This window comes from Vicugna pacos, chromosome 17 (genome assembly GCF_048564905.1).
Source record: "Vicugna pacos chromosome 17, VicPac4, whole genome shotgun sequence".
In the NCBI taxonomy this organism is placed as follows: domain Eukaryota; kingdom Metazoa; phylum Chordata; class Mammalia; order Artiodactyla; family Camelidae; genus Vicugna; species Vicugna pacos.
Window position 1 is genome coordinate 16,921,832 of NC_133003.1, and position 19,279 is coordinate 16,941,110.

At 46.9% G+C, this 19,279-nt stretch overlaps 2 protein-coding genes across 7 annotated transcripts in view; one reads left to right on the forward strand and one right to left on the reverse strand.

Annotated features, from left to right (window-relative positions):
* CCDC13 (coiled-coil domain containing 13) overlaps positions 1-12,077 on the reverse strand; it is a 37,414-nt gene extending 25,337 nt beyond the window's left edge. For all 5 annotated transcript variants that reach the window (XR_012060592.1, XR_012060591.1, XM_072941070.1 and 2 more), the window contains exons 1-5: positions 11,787-12,077; positions 8,777-9,003; positions 7,657-7,805; positions 3,928-4,070; positions 2,294-2,383 (exon numbers count right to left, since the gene is read on the reverse strand). Coding sequence is in view for 3 of the 5 variants with exons in the window: in XM_072941070.1 (XP_072797171.1) it covers positions 2,294-2,383; positions 3,928-4,070; positions 7,657-7,805; positions 8,777-8,997 (603 nt within the window). In the remaining 2 variants the exon portion in view is untranslated. The remainder of the gene's footprint in view (positions 1-2,293; positions 2,384-3,927; positions 4,071-7,656; positions 7,806-8,776; positions 9,004-11,786) is intronic.
* Positions 12,078-12,166: 89 nt separating this feature from the next.
* The window catches only part of ACKR2 (atypical chemokine receptor 2), a 56,321-nt gene continuing 49,208 nt past the window's right edge, over positions 12,167-19,279 (forward strand). The window contains exon 1 of one of the 2 annotated variants that reach the window (XM_072941077.1): positions 12,167-12,226. The gene's annotated coding sequence lies outside the window, so the exon portion shown is untranslated. The remainder of the gene's footprint in view (positions 12,227-19,279) is intronic. The other variant, XM_072941078.1, reaches the window with a different exon arrangement.

Genomic DNA, 19,279 nt, shown 5'->3' on the forward strand with positions numbered 1-19,279 from the left:
ACATGCATTGGCCCTGGATCTGGAACCCAGGCAATGACATCCTCTCCAAGCCTCATTTCCTCATCTGTGAAATGGGGATATGTTTTTACCAGACTCTGGGGTACCTAAGAGTGTGGCTAGAATATCACATGGAAAGGGTGCTGCCTGTGGCAGATTCTGACAGAGGGCGATGCCCGGAGGTGGGGGGCCTAGCCTGGCTTGGGTGGGTAGCGGGCCAAAGGGGCTGGCGCTCCGGCGAGGGCTGGGCCCGTGTGCGTGAGCGGCCGTCCCTCTCTGCTCTCCCAGCGCCTGGTCCCCACCTCATGGGCAGCTGGGCCAATCTTACCTCCCTGACATTTCAGAGCTGTTTCTGCCCCACGTGAGATTGCACAGGCTGTGTGAGGGACCTGGGCAGGGGCACACCCCCACTTTCCTCTCCCTGGGCTGTTTTCTCTGAGGGAATAACTGGAAAGCTTCCGTGCGGAGCATACAGGGCCGAGGCCGCTCCACCACAGCCTCCTGAAGCCCCACGCGGAGGGAGGGCGCTCAGCTCTACTCTGGAATGTGCGTGGAGCTCTGGCCGGACCGTGGCCTCCGGGGTGTGGCCCAGGCTTGGGCGGCCCTTGACAGTCTATTGTTTTCTCTCTCTGATCAGGAGATGCCCAGGAAGACACACGGTGCGGAGGAATGGAGACCGCAGCCCACCACCAGCCCCTCTGCCAGGAACCTCCCAGGCTCCCTGCGGCAACAGAACAAAGTTGGAACTCCTACTCCAGCTGCCATTCAATACCTCCCACCAGGGTGACTCCACCCCAGCTCTGTTTGGCTTACCATTCCCTTTTCTCCCTCAAGTGCCTCAGGCTACAGCCAAACATTATTCAGCTGACGCCCAGCAGGCAAATATTGGCAAAAAAAAAAAAAAAAAAAAAAAAAAGGAATATTGACGCTGCCCTGCTCTGAGCTTGCACTGTTTCTGCTGGAAGGTCCTTCCCCATCTTTCTGCTCCATCAAGGCCACCTTGGGAAGTCCCTGTCATTCCACCTCTGAGCTGCCTCAGGTAGAGGGGGTGCTCCCTGTGTGAATGCAGAGCCGGGGGTTCTCTCAGAAGGCCCTGCCCCCTCCTTCCTTCAGAATGGCTATTTATCTCCCCCCTTGAACCGCCCCCATCCCTGCCATGGACAGTGGACCTGTCTTTGATGCTCTGTCTCATAAGGCTCAGAAAACCCTGTCAGGCTCAACAAGTGACCGAACAAGCAGTTTCCCATCCAGGGCAGCCCCATCAGAGACATGGATGAACCAGGGACTGCTGAACAGTGTCCCAGGGGCCGGGAAAAGCCCCAAAGGACACTCAGTCTAGCTCTGCTGAGGCTGGAGTCCCTCCACGGCCTCCCTAGCAGCGAGGCAGGCCCACATAAGAATAGTCTTTGGGAGACACGTTCACCCCTGGAGCCTGAGGCGCCCCTCACTGTACACCAAAGACTGGATTCTCCTTGGACAGGCATGAGGCAGCTTGATCCTGAGCTGCAGGCAACAGGGAAGATGGGGCAGGAAAGGAGCATTAAACTAGGAGTCCTGAGGCTTGGATACTGTATCACTAACTAGTCTGGCTTCTTAAGAAAACCCCTGGGAGGCCTCCTGGGATGTTCTTGAGACTCTGAAGCTGTTTGTTGTCTGGCTTGGGCTCCGTGTTCCTCCCAGGCAGCCCACCAGGTCAGACTGCCTCCCTTTTGTGGAGCTGCAGCTCCCACACCCTGGGCCTCATGGATGCTCACCAGCTTAGTCAAATGGAATCTTGGGAACAGCCCCCATTCCCAAAAGTCACTTTTACTCTGTAGATTTGGAGCTCCACAAAAGGAAGACTTCTCATAATATTGACTGCTTGCCCCCTGAAAAAAATCCCAGGGTTCCAATGAGCAGTAGTGAGCTCCCAGTTCCTGGGGTAATGTAGAGGCTGGAGGGCTCCCCAGTGAGGATGCTGCAGTGGAGATCAGCTTGGGGTGGGGGGTGTTGGACCAGGCTTTCCCTCTTGGTCCTGAAATTCTAGGATTCCAAGGTCCTCAGCCCTCTCGATCTCCCTGTCTGGGGACTGAATCAGAGTTAGACACTCACCGGCCTCCACTGGGGCATTCCTGGCCTCAGGCCAGAGACCTGGTCACTGTCCCCTGATGGCCACTCTGAGGATGCCACCATGGTGGCACTGGCTCAGCAGTGGGATAGAGGTAGACCCCGGACAGAGGCACCCAGCCTCCCATGGAGGAAGGGAGGCCCAGGCCCATGGCCTCACACACTCCCCAGTACCGAAGAGAATTCATACCAAGGCTCTGTCTCCCATCTGGGTCCTTGACAGCTTGGCTCCTGCGTTGGCGGCCCCCTTGGCTGGCAGCTTGGCCAGGGCTGTCTGCAGCTGAAAGAGTGAACCGGGCATTTAATATTTAATTCTGCTCAGCAACCGCGGCCCCTGAGTGCAGTGCTCTGGTGCTACCATCGAGTGTGCGGTCACTGTTCTCGTCGGTTTGTCCTTTAAGCTCACTTTAAGGACCATTCACAGAAGAACTCTACGAGCTGCTCTGTGGTGGGGAGGGTTTAACTGATTGTCTGCCCCACTCCCCGGTCACGGAGTAGAGCAGCCGTAGGACTCACAAACAGCTTAGTGAATAGCAATCCTGCAGCCAGGATCTGCTTCTAACAACAGTCTGGGAGGTGGAGAGCGAAGGAATTCCAGACTTCACATTACAGATGAGGAGACAAGGGAGGAGACACTGCGAAAGCTGCCACACGGGCTCATGGCCTGGTGGCCAAGACCGCTGCTGTCTAGGGACTGCCAACCCACCCTTTAAGGGTTTCCCATTTGTCCTTCACACAAAGACCATCCCTGTCTGACAAAGCTGGGCATGACCTGCCCTTTCACCTCTCTGACCTCATCTTGCACCACTCTCAGTAACACTGGTCCCCTTTTGGGCCTTTTGCATCTCCTGGGCCCTCTGCATGGGGGCCCCTCCTCTACTCCTCAGAGTCGGGCCCCTTCTCAGCCTCCAGGGACCAACTGTGCCCGCCCCCTCCTCTATGGAGCCCTCGATGCTGGTGTGACTCCAGGGGACCAGGCCTGTTTTGCTCCCCACAGTCTCCCCAGGGCTGGGCACAGAGCCTGAGATGGTTCTCAAAAAGGTATGTTCTAGAATAAAGATGCTGTAATGCCAAATGTAATGACTGAGGAGGATTCTGGAGAGCAACAGAACTGGATTTAAAATCCAGCACCACCACATGCTGCGTGACTGGAGAAAGCCTCTAAACCTCTGCTGGCCTCAGCCCCTCAGCCACAGAAGGAGAGGCCGCGAAGATTCTAACACACAGAGTCCACTCTACCTCCCAAGGGACTATGAACTGCTCGAGCTGGGCCCTGGCTGGACAGGAGGGGTTTGTGATTAGCCGTGGGAGGGCAGCGGGCAGCAGAAAGAAGAAGGCAGACAAAGATGAAACCAGCTGGTGGAATGCTCCTGGCTCTAGCTTCAAATCATCAAGGATCCCTGTTGACTTATTTAACGAACTTTTATCTAGGCACTGTTCTAAGCATTTCACAATGTTCAGTCACGTAATCCTCAGAAACCCCTAGCGTGAGAACCATTATTACAGCCATGCATGGGACAGGTGGAGGAAACTGAGGCACAGAGACTTTGTAACTTGCTCAAAGTCACCGTGCAAGTCAGTGGTGGAGCTGAGATTCACACTCAGGTGGTCGGGTTCCAGGTCCGAGTCCTCCCCACTGTACCAGCTGCGTCTCCACCACCTGTGTGACCCCTTGCTTCCCAATACTTCCCCCTCTCAAGATGTGGCAGACACTGACCCCCCAGCCCTTGGGAAGGACCCAAAGCATCTAAGGGTGTTCCCTCTCTGGAGGAGTGGCTCAGCGTGCGGGGAGCCCCCTAGGGCAGGGGGGCCCGAGGCCCTCACCTCCTGCTCCAGCTCCTGGATGCGGTTGCTTAGCTGCCTTGCTCTGGTCTTCGCACCCTCAGACTCTGCCATCAGCACACGGTTCTTTTTGGAGAGCTCAACGATTTTGGTGGCAATCACGTCCCCAGCCATACCGGCTGTTCCTAAGATGAAGGAAAATGGTGAGGTCAATGAAAAACACGGGCCCACGCATCGAACTCACGCCACATCACCAACAGCACTGGGTTTCAGAAGCTAAAGCTGCTTGGCATGGACACTCATGCAGGGGCAGAGGCTAGCACCCTGAAGCTGAACTCCAGTGAGTGGAAATGCAGTCACCTGGTGAGTCAGTGTTTTCTATGAAAATTAGAAAATCAGGAAGCAGAGTTGAAATTCTACGGGAGATGTTTATTGCTCCAATTCTTCACGTCCCGCTCAGTGATAGGTTACACATCCGCGCCCTGTGTCCTATAACTTTGCCGTGCCCTCCAGTGAGTGAGGTGTACCCCCTCCACCCTTCTCTGCCTGCCTGACTCTGGGTTTAGCCAATGATTTGTTTATTGTTAGCAGATAAGGTACAGGGAGGGGCTTGAAAAGCACTTATACACTTAAACTCACTCTTTCCACTTATGCTGTTTCCACAAGAAGAGCATATCCAGGCCAGCTGGCTGGTCCCAGGAAGAGGAGAGGGACACACAGAACAAAGCTGAGCCACCCTGGCCAAGCGAGGACTAGATCAGTTGACTCCCAGCTAAACCCAGATATTTGAGCCAAGTCAATGCTTATTGCTGAAGGCTGCTGAGATTATGGGGTTGTTTCATACACAGAACTTTGTGGTAACAATTAATCAATACAAGTGCACACCTTCATTTAGGAAATACCTATTGAGTTTCTAACAAGTGTTGGACACTCTCGGTGCTAGGCATTCAATGGTGAATAAAAAAGGCTTACGGGGTTGACATTCTAGCAGGGGAGGAAGATAAGAAAACAAACAAAAATGTATTCTAATATCTGGGAGGAATAAGGGCTGTGAAATAAACTGAAGCTGGCCAAGGGGATGCGAGGGATGGGGGTGGCGCTCTCCTAGCCGGGGTGGTTGGGAAAGGCCTCTCTGAGGAGGTAATGCGGGAACAGAGACCTGAATGAATAAAGTGGCTGATCAAGCAGTGAAAAAGAGTGTTCTCAACTCAGAAGAGTGTTCTAAGCAGGGAAAATGGCAAGTGCAAAGGTCTGGAGGCAGGAAAGTGCTTGGAGTGTCTGAGGAAGCAGCTGGAAGGCAGTGGGCAAGGCGGGAGGCTGCAGAGGAGGCAGCAGAGGGATGTAAACGGGGGAGGTTGCCCAGCGTGGGGGCTGCACAGAAGGCAGGCAGTGGGAGTGGCGCAGCCTTGCTGTTGACTGGTGGAGTAGCCTTGTGTTCCCTTGCCCTCTCTGGAGGGCGGTTTTTCCATCTGTGCAATGGTGGTTTGGGTCAGAAGGCCTGCAAGTTCCCAGAATGCTTCTGACACTGAAGCAGTGGGTAACTGGCAGAGACACCTTCTTAGGCCTGCTTTGTAATACCACTGGGTTGCCCCGCAGAACAAGACTGAGAGTGACAACGGGTGGAAGGTAAACAAAGGTACTTGACAGTTTTTAAGTCAGCTCAGGCCAGGCTTGCTGCTGACACCCAGGCAGTGATTTGTGCAATGCGGAGCAGCTGCCTTCGGCCACCTCGTGTCTGCTGAAGAGGGTGAGGACACATCAGGAAAAAGGGCTCAGAACCTGGGGAGAGAAACCCAATCTAGAGGTGCGAATGGTCCCGTGGTGAGTTCTCTGGTTATGTTTTTTCCCCAACACTCAAAAGCAGAACAAATCATGGAACTAGACATCAGAAAGAGAGCTAAAAGAAGCCCTTTCTAGTCCAAAGGGCAGGAAATGGGGCTTAGAGCAAATGGGAAAAATCCTCTTTTTTTCTTAGTCTCTCCCAAACCCTGTCTCCAGACAAGCCCTACTCTTGAAGATGTAATCCTGTGATCATGGGGGCAATAGTGAATGGGCAGCCCTGAAATGTCAAATTTCTGGGTAAATATAATAGACTCTTTTTGTCTCCTTAAGTCCTTTAAAATATGTATAATGGTTGAAAGCAAATATGACAGCATTGTCTGACAGGATTTTCAACATCTGTAGATATTATACATATAAAAGCTGTAACATAAGGAGGGAGGGTAAAGGGACCTGTACGGTGGTAAAGTTTCTTCATTCCACTGAAGTGGTAAAATATTAACTCTAAGTAGACTGTGAAAAGTTAAGTATGATGTTCTAATCACTAGAGCAATTACTAAAAAAACTGTACCAAGGAATAGAAAAAGTAAATTAAAGCAAACACTAAAAATCCAGCCAAAGGAAAACCAGTCTCAGCTGTCAGCAGCCTGTCACTGTGGCCTCGTTTAAAAACATGAACTGGGCCAGGCAGACTTTTCTCTTCAAAACTTGAAGTTGGAAATCAGAAATGGGGACTTCTGAGTGAGGACTGGATTTAAGAGGTCTTGAGGGAGACCAGGGGCTGGCAATCGGATGAGGCCATGAGCAAGCAGGCAGAGACAGCAGGAGACAGAGGACATGGGGCAGGCTGGAGAAGAGGGCATAGCTCCAGGTCCTGTCTCCTGGGTCTCCTGGGTCTCCTGGGATGGGGAGGCATCTCCTGCTCTCCCCCTGAATCCCATCATCTACTCAACAGCCTTGCAAAAGCTGTCCCTTCACATCTGAACCCTGAGGCAGGTTGGGTGTTGCCTTCTCTTCAGTGTGGCTTTATTTTAGACAGAAAAGGCCAAAGAAGGGAGGGAGGCACAGCAGGCTACCAAGGGCCTTTAAGATACTAAATTCCTCTGGTTTTTTAATTCAGCACGGGTCCTCTGGATGCCCACACCTAAAGGCATTTACTATCAAAGGTGGAGAGGGATGTGCAGATGCCAGGTGAGGCCTGCTGCCCTCTGTGATTAGTCACACTGACTTTGTGCTTGATTAGTCAGCCACCTGGGAATTGTTCAATGGCCATACGTGTGGCAGAGGCCAATTAGGGCCAAGGGCCCCACCAGATCTGCAGGGCCAAGGTCTAGCTCATGACCACAGAGTCAATGGTCAATGTCCAGCCCACACCCACAGGGCTAAGGTCATCCCCAGACCCACAAAGCCAAGGTCCCTAACCGATCTGAGAGGTCAAGGTCTCCAGCAACAGAGCCAAGGTCTAGTTCAGACCTGAAGAACCAAGGTCCACTCTGGATACTGCTGGGTCCCAGGAAACCCCCCTGGAACAGTGAATTGTCTCACCCACCCTTCTGAAGCAGCAACAGCAAGTGATGTAAACACCTACTTCTACTGGGAGCTTTTCACGTCCATGATATGGCATTTGAGCCAGATTGTCAAGATAGAATGGACGCCCCTGGCCCACTGAACACGCAGCAAACATCAAGGAGCACTCTCCTCACGACTCCCTGCAGGGTCCCCCATGCTGGCCAGAATGCTGCCCACTGCCCCCAGTGTTCTCAGCCTCCACTTTCTGGCCAGCTGGCCTACCTGGCCAGCTCCATTCCTCCCCCTTTGCCCGCATTTCCAGGACTCATCTGGACAAGCTTGACCAAAGCTGACCCTTGGCACTTGCTCTCGAGCACCTGCCCTCTGGAACCTGCTGTCTGTCCTGCCCTATAGGCTTCACGGCAGCTGGGCCAGCCGACCTGGACTTCAGGGCAGGGACTGTCACAGCAGTGGTGGAGCTACCTGTGAAGGCGAATCTGTCCTCTTCTATTTTCTTTTTGAGGTGTTTGATTTCAAAGTCCCTCTCCTTCAGCAGCTTATACAATCGCCCGTTCTCATCCACTGTTTCCCTGAGTTGACCCCGAAGCTGTTGGATCTCGTCCTCAAGCACCCTGCAATGCAAAGGCAGAATCACAGGGACCGATGGGCAGGGGTCAGCCTCCAGTGCCCAGGCTTGGGGTACCTGGCCCGGCACTCACTAGGCGGTGGTAAGAACTGGTCTGTATAAAATAGGAATGAGAAATTAAGGGAAACTTAATGAGCAGATTTTTAACACACTGTTCTCAAAACTGAATGATTAAGACACACACACACAAATGAACGGAGAATGAAGTTTTGAATAACATGGCTTCCTGCAGAGTCAACAGAGGGATATATGAAACCCCCATTCAGAGAATTGATACTTCTTTCCAGTATCCATGGAACATACATAAAATGTATTATAATACAGACTTCAAAGGCAATCTTAGCAATTTTTTTTAGCAAAATGACTAGCAAAGAATTTTGTATCAGTCCAGACTCCTGCTTCTAATAACCAATATAAATCAATATGCATCTGTGTGACTGTGTCCAATTTAGAGAAGAATGAGAAGATTTTGGACTCCTTTCAACCTTTTTGCCAACAGTATGAAAGCAGGGAATCCATCCGGTACTTCTTGACAGGTATGTTTGTGAACTTATGTGTCAGGAAAGGGAAACTGGTGCAGGAGAACAATCCCAGATGAGACTTGGAGCAGTGGTCACCTGTGAGTCATCAGAGCCAGCCAACCAGCTCCTCCAAAACTGAAGCACAGTGTTCATGAAAGAGACACTACATAAGAAAATTCAAGTGAATAAATGACATCTTGGTGAGTTTCAAAATTTCCATTTGACTTTAAATGGTTTTTGAATACTTTCACGTCATATTATGTCCACAGGTGCACAGACCTATCAGATGCAAGAGACTTCATTAACAATCTCTATGTCAAAAAACCTCTGTGTCTCAACATCTAGTCAACCTGACTGTTGAACTGTCTGCAATCATTCTCCTACACCTTCCCTACCTCCCTGCAGTGCTCCTGGGAGAGTTCAAATTTGCCTTTACCTCTGCTCAAAGCTGGTTTTCGAGTTCTGCTCCCCGGCTTGGAGGACGCTGAGGCCATCGGAGATCTCTAGGGGCTCTTTTTGGTCATCGACTTTGCTTTGGAGGCTCAGTTCTTTTTCCCTCCGTTTCTCCATCTGCTTCTGTAACCGTCTGTGTTGCATCTCCTGCATGGCCCTGAACTGGAGCCGCAAGGTGTCCTGAGAGCCTTCATCCTCTGCCATCTTGCCCTTGGAGTAGGAAGAGAAGCCTGAATTTGTGGAGAAGCAAACTCCACAAAGTGCTCCTTTTCCAAGAGTGCTCAGCACACTGTCAGCCCTGTCTCCAGCCCCCAGCCCTGAAGCTTCCTGCTTAGCTTTGCACATGTCCATGTGGAATCTCAGAAGACCCACCCTCACTTCAGATCCCCTGACTGGCAAAGTTCAGCTGAGCTGAGCATCGCCCCCACACCCTCTTATGCCTGAATGTGCCACTGGACCTCGAATGGCATCAGAATACTCCCCACCATTCAAATTCAACAGTTGACTCCTTCCTGCCCCTAAAAACAGTGGCTCTCAATTCTGGCTGTACATTAGAATCTCCTAGGAGCTCCTAAAATATAACAATGCTGGGGCATATCCCTGGACCAATTAAATCTCAGTTTCTAGGAGTGGGGCTCAGACACCATTAGTATTTTTAATTGAGATATAATTTTAAATTGAATTATAATTAACATGTAAAGTATATAAATCCTGAGTGTACAGCTTAATAAATCTTTACATAGGTATACCCTCCTGTGGTGACCACTCAGATCAATGTACAGGGCACTTTCAGTCCCCAAACAGGCTATCTTGTGTCCCCTCCAGTCAACCACCTACCATGGTAACCACTATTCTGACCTCTGCCATTGAAGGTGAGTTTTGTGTGTTTTTAATCAGCTCTACTGAAGTATGATTTACACACAATAAAATACACCAATTTTATGTGTGCAAATGAGTTTCTTTTGCAGAGGGAGTAATTAGGTTTATTTGTTTATTTTAGAGGAGGTACCAGGGATTGAATCCAGGAACTTGTGCATGCTGAGCATGCACTCTACCACGTGAGCTATAACCTTCCCTCTGTGCAAATAACTTTTGACAAAGACATACATCCGTGTAAACCACCATCACCATCATGACAGAACATTCCTATCACACTGAAAATTTTCTTTCTAGAGGACCTGTGGTTGGCAGTGAGTTTTTAGATACTATACCAAAAACATGATCCATGAAAGAAAAAATTGATAAATTGGACTTTGTTAAAATTAAACATTTCTGCTCTGCAAAAGACACTGTTAAGATAATGAAAAGACAAGCCATAGACTAGAAGAAAATTTGCAAAACACGTATCTGATAAAGAACTGTAAACAAAATATACAAAGAACTCTTAGAACTTAACAATATGAAAACAACCCAATTAAGAAGTGAGCAAAACATCTGAATACTCACCTCACTAAAGAAGATACACAGATGATGAATAAACATATGAAAAGACCTTCAACATCATATGTTATAAGGAATTGCAATTAAAACAACAATAAGACCTTATGGCACACCTATTAGAATGGCTAATATCCAAAACACTGACAACACCAAATACTGACAAGGATGTGAAGCAGCAGGTACTCTCATTCTTTGCTGGTGGGGATGCAAAATGGTACAGCCACTTTGGAGACAGTTTGGCAGTTTCTTTCAAAGCTAAACACAGTCTCACCAAATGATCCCAAAATTATATTTACTCTAGTGAGTTGAAAACTCATTTCTACACAAAAAACCTATAAGCAAAAGTTTCTAGCAGTTTTATTCATAATCACCAAAAATCAGAAGCAACCAAGATATCCTTCAATAGGTGAACAGATAAACAAATTGGTTTATCTATTCCCCATACAAGAGACTATTATTCAGTGATGAAAAGAAATGAGCTATCAAGTCACAAAAAGACCTGAAAGAAATTTAAACGCATATTGCTAAGTGAAGAAGCCAGACTGAAAAATCTATATATGATAGGGTTCCAACTATATGACATTCTGGAAAAGGCAAAAGTGTAGGGAATTAAATAGAGCAATGGTTGCCAGAGGTTGAGGAGAGGGAAGGAGGGAGGAAAAGTGGAGCACAGGCGGGTTTTAGGGCAGTGAAACTATTCAGTACGATACTTTAATAGTGGATATATGATATTATGCATTTGGCAAAACTCATAGAACTGTACCATACAAAAAGTGAACCCTAATGCAAGCTATGGACTTTTAAAGTTAATGATAACATATAGGATTTTCAAGGATAACAAATGTACCATGTCAATGCAAGATGCTAATAATGGGGAAAGAGGAGAGGAGTATATGTGAACTCTCTGTATTTTCTGTTTAGTGTTTCTGTAAATCTAAAACTGCTCTAAAAAATAAAGCCTAAAAAAAAATTTTTTTTTTTTAAGTTAAGGCTAAGGCTGCATCGTAGGAACTCACCGCTCAGGAAGGACTTATCATGGGATGAGGAGAATGGCACCCACTCACCACGCCACTTCCTGTGGTAAAGCAAAGATCCCAGAGGCAGCTGAATGCATAGGGGACAGGGACCGATAAGGAAGGGCTGAGGCGACTTCCAGACTTGGGCCGCCTTTGACCCCACTAACCTCTCTCTCCCCTCACCCTCTCATCTAGATCTCCTCCCACTCTGCGCCCTGTACACTGCACGACAGGCTCCCCGACTGCCTGACAAGCCAACATCAGTGCAGATACGGGTTTGGGTTGAGGATGGGGAGGAGATGACCGGCTCTCCAGGGAGGAATCCCGCTCTGAGGAGGACTCCCTTCTCCGAGTCCTCGGTTCTGCGGTGGCTGGCCCCCGGGCGGGAGGTTGGGGGAAGTGCATCGCGTATTCCCGCTCTCAGTGTGGTGCCAGAACCAGCGCTCCATAGCGCAGACCAGAAGAGGGCGCTGGTAAGGCGGACCAGAGTTGTTCTGACTATGCCACCTACTGTGTGACTTTGGGCAGGTGACTCACCGTCTGCGCCTAACCTCTTTATCGCGCGGAAAATGAGTGTCTGCTGGGCGAGGGGAGGAAGCCGCGGGTGAGGATTTACAGAACGAACGTAGAAGAGCCCTCGCTCTGCGCCCTGCACGCAGTGAGCGGCCAGCCGCGCGCTCGGTGGGGGAGCGTGTGCGCTGCGGCTCCGGCCAGGCTCTCGGGCGGCGGCCGGCTCCCTCGATTCCCGCCCGGGCCCTTCCGCACTTTCCTGCGCACTTAAAGTGGTCACCCCTCTGCTCCTTTTATGGGCTGCTGCAGTTCTGTCACCAATTCCGGACCGCGTCTTGCGCTGCCCCGGCAACCGTCACCAGGGAAACCGGCCACGCCGCCGCGTGACGTCATCAAGGGCCTACGGCGGCCGAGAGACGCCGGCAGCTCGGTAGGGGTCGGAGGCGCAGACAGTCCCGGCTGAGGCGGTAAGGAATTAGGCGCGGTGGGCTGCATGGAAAAGGGCGTCTTGTGTCTGAGACTTTAAAGTTGACCCAGGGGTCCGCTTCTGTGGAACATATGTTTTAAAAGTTTTGTGGACCAAACGTTTTTTGCAGAAATGCGCATCCCTCAGTCTTGCGGCGGGAGTTAAAGTGAATGATCCCACCGTGAAATTCAACGTAGCCACTCAAAATGTCTTTGAAAAATGTGAGAGTGGAGGGGAGAGGTTATTTCTTGACAGTGAAAAAGGCAGGACACAAAACAGTAATTGCTAAATAAATGAAGTGTTTTTTAAAACGAGGCACGGAAACAAGACGGGGAGGAAATAATAGAAATATTAACATAAAAATGGTTATATTCGGGTGCTGGAATTGCAGTACTGTGTTTTTATTTGTACACTTAAGAGGATATTAAATATAGTGAACGTGGTTTATTTTCGTAGTGGAAAACACGTGTGTTTTTAAAAAAGGCACTTTCCAATTTAAGTCACTACTCTATATTCAGGGATATGTTGGGTGGGAGGTAACTTTGTAGGAAAGGAGAGCTAAGGAAGCTTGCCAAATATTTGTCCAGGCCTTTATAATTTGAAAGTCTTCGGATATTTCTTGGTTGTTTTTCCTTCATTTTTTCCTCATAAGGCATTGACTCCATAGACATACATGAAGGTGCGGCACCAGAACACATTTTGCAAAATTCTAGTGCAGTATCAAAACCAGAATATTGACGTTGATACAGTCCACCTAACTTATTCCGATTTCCCCAATTTTACTTGTATTCATTTGTGTGTGTGTGTGTGTGTGTTTACTTCTGTACAATTTTATCACGTGCACATTTGCATATCCATCACCACCTTCAGATACTGAGCACTTAAATCACCACAAAGATCCTCATGTTGAGCTTTTATAACCACACCCACTTCCCCTCCGTTCGCACCTCCAAAGACCCTAACCCCTGGTAACCATCAGTCTGTTCTCCATTTCTAAAATGTTGTCATTTCAGAAATGTTATACAAATGGAATAATATAATATGTAACATTTGAGGACTGACTTTTTTTTTCCAAAATAATTTTCTGGAGATTCATCCAAATTGTATGATTCGTCCAAATTGTATGTATCAATTTGTTCCTTTCTATAGCTGAGTGGTTTTCTATGGTATGAATGTGCTGCAGCTTGTTTAACCATTCGCAGGTTGAAGGACATCCGAGCTGTTTTCAATCTGGGGGTATTACAAATAAAGCTGATACGCACATTCATGTCTAGGTTTTTGTGGGAACCTACGTCTTCATTTTTCTGGGCTAGATGCCCAAGAGCTCAGTTGTATGGTAATTGCATGTTTAGTTTTGTAAGAAACCATCAACCTGTTTTGTAGAGTGGCTGTACCATTTTGCATTCCCAGCAGCTATGTATGAGTGATCTGGTTTCTCCACATCTTTGCCAGTGTTTGATGTTGTCACTATTTTTTACTTTAGCCATTCTAGTAGGCATGCAGCGACATCACATTGTGGTTCTAACGTGTATAATAGATAATGATATTGAACTTTTTTTTTTCAGGTGCTTTATTTGCCTTCTGTATAACCTCTTTGGTGCAGTGTCTGTTCATGTCTTTTGCCCAATTTCTAACTGTTGGCTTTTGACAATTCTTTATATATTCTAGATGCTAGTCCTTTGTCAGATTGTGTTTTGCAAATATTTTTTTCCCAGTCTGTAGCTTGTCTTTTAATTCTTTTCATATAGGTTTTCATAGAACAAAAGGTTTAAATTTTGATTAGGTCCAGTTTATCAATTTCTTTCCTGCATCATGCTCTGGATGTCAAGTATAAGAACTCCTTGCCTAGCCCTCGAGCCTAAAGATTTCCCCCTGTGATTTTCTAAAAGTATTAGAGCTTTATGTTCATGACTTATTTTGGCATGATTTTTGTGTAAGATGTGAGGTTCAGGTTGAGGGTTTTTTTTTTTTTGCCTATGATGTCCAATTGCTTCAGTGCCGTTTATTGAAATGTATCTCTTCTTGACTGAATTGATTTCGAGCCATTGTCAAATATCAGTTGTACAAACTCAACAACAAAAAAGCAACCCAGTTCAAAAATGGGCAAAGGACTGGAAGAGACATTCATCCAAAGAAGAAATACAAATGGTTAATTATCAAATGTAAAGATGCTCAACATTGCTAGTCATTAAGGAAATGCACATCAAAACCACAGTGGGATATCACTCTGTACCCATTAGGATGGCTATTATTTTTAAAAATGGAAGGTAACAAATGTTGGCCAGGATGTGAAAAAATTGGAAACCTTACGTGTTGCTGGTGGGAGTGTAAAATGGTGCAGCCGCTATAGAAGTTTGGCAGCTCCTCAGAAAGTTAAGCATAATGTTACAGTATAATCCAGCAATTCACTTCTGAGTAAGTGCCCAAAATATGAAAGCAGGAGCTCTAACAGATAATTGTACACCGATGTCCATGGTAGCATTATTCACAATAGCCAAAAGGTGGAAACAATCTAAACGTCCATCAATGGAAAAACAAAATGTATTATCCATGCCATGGAATATTACTCAGCTATTGAAAGGAATGAAGTTCTGACCCATGCTACAACAATGGTAAACCTTCAAAACATTATGCTAAGTGAAATAAGCCAGACACAAAAGGACAATTGTATGATTCTACCTACCTGAGGTGCCTAGAATGGAGACAGAAAGTAGAATAGAGGTTGTCAGGAGGCAGGGGAAGAGGGAAATGGGGAGTTACTACCAAAGGGTACAAAGTCTGTTTGGAATGCTGAAAAGGTCCTGGAGGCAGGTGATGGTAATGGTCACATAGCATTCTAAGTATTTTTAGTACCATTGAATTGTACCCTTAAAAGTGCTTAAAATGGTAAATTGTTATGTGTACTTAACAATGAAACATTTAAAAAAATCAGTTGACCATGTTTATAAGGGTCTGACTGCTCTTTTTTCTAATCCTTAAATTAAGTCCTTCCCACTGTTCAGCGTGGCTCCAACTTTAAACTGGGACCTTTATTCTTGCTTATTTATCTTCTTTAAGATGATAAGATCACCAGATAGATTTCCCCTCACTGAAATGATTTGCTTTCTCCCACAAATAAGTCAACATAACATGACATAACATGAGGAGTTAGTGATCCCGCTCTTACTAGACAAACAAAATTGAATCAAACTGTCAGAGGTAAGAATACCTGGATTTTAACTCTGTGACATTGGTCAAGTCACAAACCTCAACTTCCTTCTTAAAATAGCAATAATAATTGCTATTCCCATGATAATCACATTGGTCATGTAAGTGCTTTGTAAACTGAAAGGCTCTTCAGCAGTTAGCTGTTATTACAGGCTTGGCTGTTTTGCCTCAAAATGGAAGTGAGCTTTGCTGCAGCTTAAAACCAAGGCTCCATTTGGCGCTCTCCATTTCAGAGCTCTCCTCTTAATGGACCTTAGCTTTGCAGATCCAAAATCTAAGTTGGTCATTACACCAGGAGTGTCTCTTGGGGCTGGCCTCTGCCAGCCCTGGTATTAAGTGATTGACATATAAATGAGAACACTAAGCCACCAGTTTACTCTAGGGGATTGTGACCCATATCCAGAGCTCCTCCCTTCCCGGAATCAAACACCCACGAAGCTGGAAGAGTCATCAGAAAGATATTGTGAGCTTGGATTCAGAGCAAACAGAGGCAAACTGCACTGAGATATTTTTGACTCAGGATTAAACCTTATTATTCTGTTTCACAATTGGAAGCACCCCAGAGATAAAAATTGTCCATTGTCTCCAGGTTCAAGTTCTTTCTTGCTAAAAGGTGCTGGATACACACTGCCAATTCTGCCTCTCCAACTCACCACGGATTTGGGCTTTCTTTGTTGGCCGCCAGCCTCTCATAGACTCCCCTCCAGCACACTCTGTGTTTTAGCTTAATATCACTTGGGCTACAGTCAAGTCTTATTTTATCTGTGGAGCTGTTTTGTCTAAGATGTGTTTGTGTGTATGCTCATTCATCATATGTTGACTTTATTAGAAAACTCGATGTTCTGCCAAGATTCGTTAGTCCTTAGTTCCAAGGGACCTGTCTGATGGATGAGATCTGCCCTGGTTCTCCTCCAAGCACAATGGATTGGTAATATATTTTCTGTTTTCCCCTCAAATTTCTTAGTTTCACACTTGGCTCATACCATGGTCTTTCAGAACACTTGGATGAAAGTCACCATGTCTCAGTGGTAATTGGTTCCTCCCCTGTTGATTAGGTTCCCAATGCCTTGTGTACTTCCTAGTTTTTAATTTACTGCCTCCACAGTAAGACCATGTGGGAATCTCCACAGCTTCCTTCCTATAAAGGCCGAAACAAAGAGTGACTGAGGCTATTTATATATGAAAAAATCTGAGGATAAAGAAGCTATGGTATATTGGAAAAAAGTATTGGACTTAGGATCTAAGTGTGGATGTGTGTGCGGTGGAAGGTGGAAATGAAGGGAAGGGAAGAACAGGTATTTCCTGGACAGGCATTACTTCATGTATCTGCCTTTCCTCCCTTCATGCCGTCTTTCCATGAGACCTGGGGTCTCAAGTTCTGCATTTGGGTCCCAGCTCTGGGACTTTTCAATTGTATGGCTTTGAGTAAATTACAGCTTTCCTCATTGAAAGAGTCAGGATAATATATCCTTCAGTTTTTGTGAGGAACTAACAAAAAAAAGAGTGTTAAAAGTATTTAATATGCAGCAAAGCACTGTATAAAAGCAAAGTATTACCATGGTGGAGCATGCGTGGTGTGTTTTGAACACAAATATGGCAAGATTTGAAAAAAAGGCAAAGTTCACCGTGGCCTAGAGAAGTTCAGAGCTTTACCAGAAGTAGGATTTGGGTTGGGTCTTTAAGGAGTGCGCTGGGTTGACTGGGAGTGGGGAAGGGGTAGGGGGACAGTCAAGGAAGGAAGGGAGTCCGAGCAGAGGTCTCCGAGGTGGGCGGTGGTGAGCCCAGGGCTTTGGTGTCAGTGGCTCGGCTGGAGGGAGGGGGCAGAACAGGACCTGAAGGGCCTAGGTTGAAAGTGGTGGCAACAGTGAGAGGAAAAAAAACAAACCTGAGTGAAGAAGGGCTCTGCTTATGAAAACTGGCAGGACCTGGTGGCTGGTTTCCTAGTGATACATGAACAGCAGGAAGGAAAGACACTTGCAGGAGTTTGAGCCCAGGGAGTGACATCTCTGGACAGAGAGGGAAATCCCTGACAGAAGTGGGTGAGCTCAAAAGGAGCGCCAGTTGGGAAGACATCGGTAAGGATGCTTGCACACAAGCCGAGTTTAGGTAAGAGGGCTCTTAGCTGAAAGGTATGATGGCGTTTCCACCTCATGTTATAAGATTTTAGTCACTCTTTGACTAACTTCAGTTACACTGGGGATGGGAAAAAGACCTAACATTAACGTACAGGATACTGTAGAGGGGGCCTGTCCTGGGTTCCTCTGAGAGGACCAGATGGATGCTGGCTTCTGCTCTGGAACTATTGATCACTACTGAATTTGGGAGAAATTTTTGTCCTGCTAGAAACAAATTATGTTGCTTCGTTTCAGTGACTAAGGGGGAAGAAGGCTAAAGCCAGGATGCATGAGTAGTGCTGGCTCTTCCGTGAATTTACAGGAGGTAAATCACTCACTAAGAAAGTGGCAATCCAGTCACTGTTGGGTCAGTATGTAAGTAACAGTTGGTAGTTCCACAATTTGACACATGAGAACTTTAAGGTACCTTATGTTCATTCAGCTTTGTTCGGGCCTTTGTTACGAAGGGCTGTAGATTTACATGGGGACAGAGCCTAACTTTCAAGTTCCTGAAGCTCTGAGCAGCATTTCCTCATCTGTGAGGCAAGGGAGGGATCCTCCACTCCAAAATTCTGACTCCGGGATACATAAATTCCCCGAGGGAGTCAAATTCCAACTCTCACCACCAGATGTCGCTGTTGCTCGTTAACTAGAACTAGGCCAGTAATTTATCTGGGGTCGGCAGATCCTGAATGTAAAAAAACAAAGCTTACTTATTCTAATTGACACTACAAACACTTATTGAACATCCATGAGCCAGAGACTAATGCCAGGTGCTTTGGATGAAAAAGATCATCATATCATCAAACAGACTAGTAGAGGAAAGAGGCATGAAGCCATCGTACAACCAGGGCTCTGATAACATGCAAGTTAGCCAAGCAATCCCTCAGTGAAAAATCATCTTAAGTATGGGGATACCTTCCCTGACTCCAGCCCCAGGTTAGGTCTCCCAGCCTCCTGACGCTATACCTAGCATTCATGCGTTTTGAAATCACAGATTCAACGCCAGCCTTCCCTGCTAGACTGTAAGTTGTGAGAGGAGGGCCCATGCGCCTCCTGTGCTGCTACATTCCCAAGCTTGACAGTAACAGTGGTAACAGCAACCAGAGTTTGTTCGTGCATCAGGTACTACACTAAGCCCTTTACCTTCACCATTACATTTCATCTCCCCAACAACCCTAGGCCACTGATACTGCCCCCATTTTACAGATGAGGAAACAACAGCTACTCGACTTGTAAGTGGCAGAACCATGAACCCAGGTCTGATTTGATAAAAAATAGTATCACATGCATCTGAGCCACTTTTAAGAACTTCCATAATCTGATGCCAGCCTACATATCCACCATAATTTACCACTCTCCTTTGGGCAAGCAGCCTTACTCATTTTCTCCCAATCACTGAATGCTCACTACAACCTCAACATTTCACTCTGTTCATCTATCCTCTGGCATCTGTATAGATCAATTTCCCTCAAGTTAGTATTCATTTCACAAAATCAGTAATGTACTCATCCATCAGAAAAACTTTCTGAAACTTGTTCCCAAATTTGTTCTTCTTAGAAGTTCTTCTTCTAAGAAGGCTTATCCTTCATGAAAAAAAATTGTTAGGACTGTCTACAAGCATCTCCTATAAGGTCTACTGGAGGGTGGGAGGAGTTCCTAGTAGTAGCTTACATTTTTAAAGCACTTTCCCCATAGACCCATAGACTGATCTATAAACTAGATGGGACCAT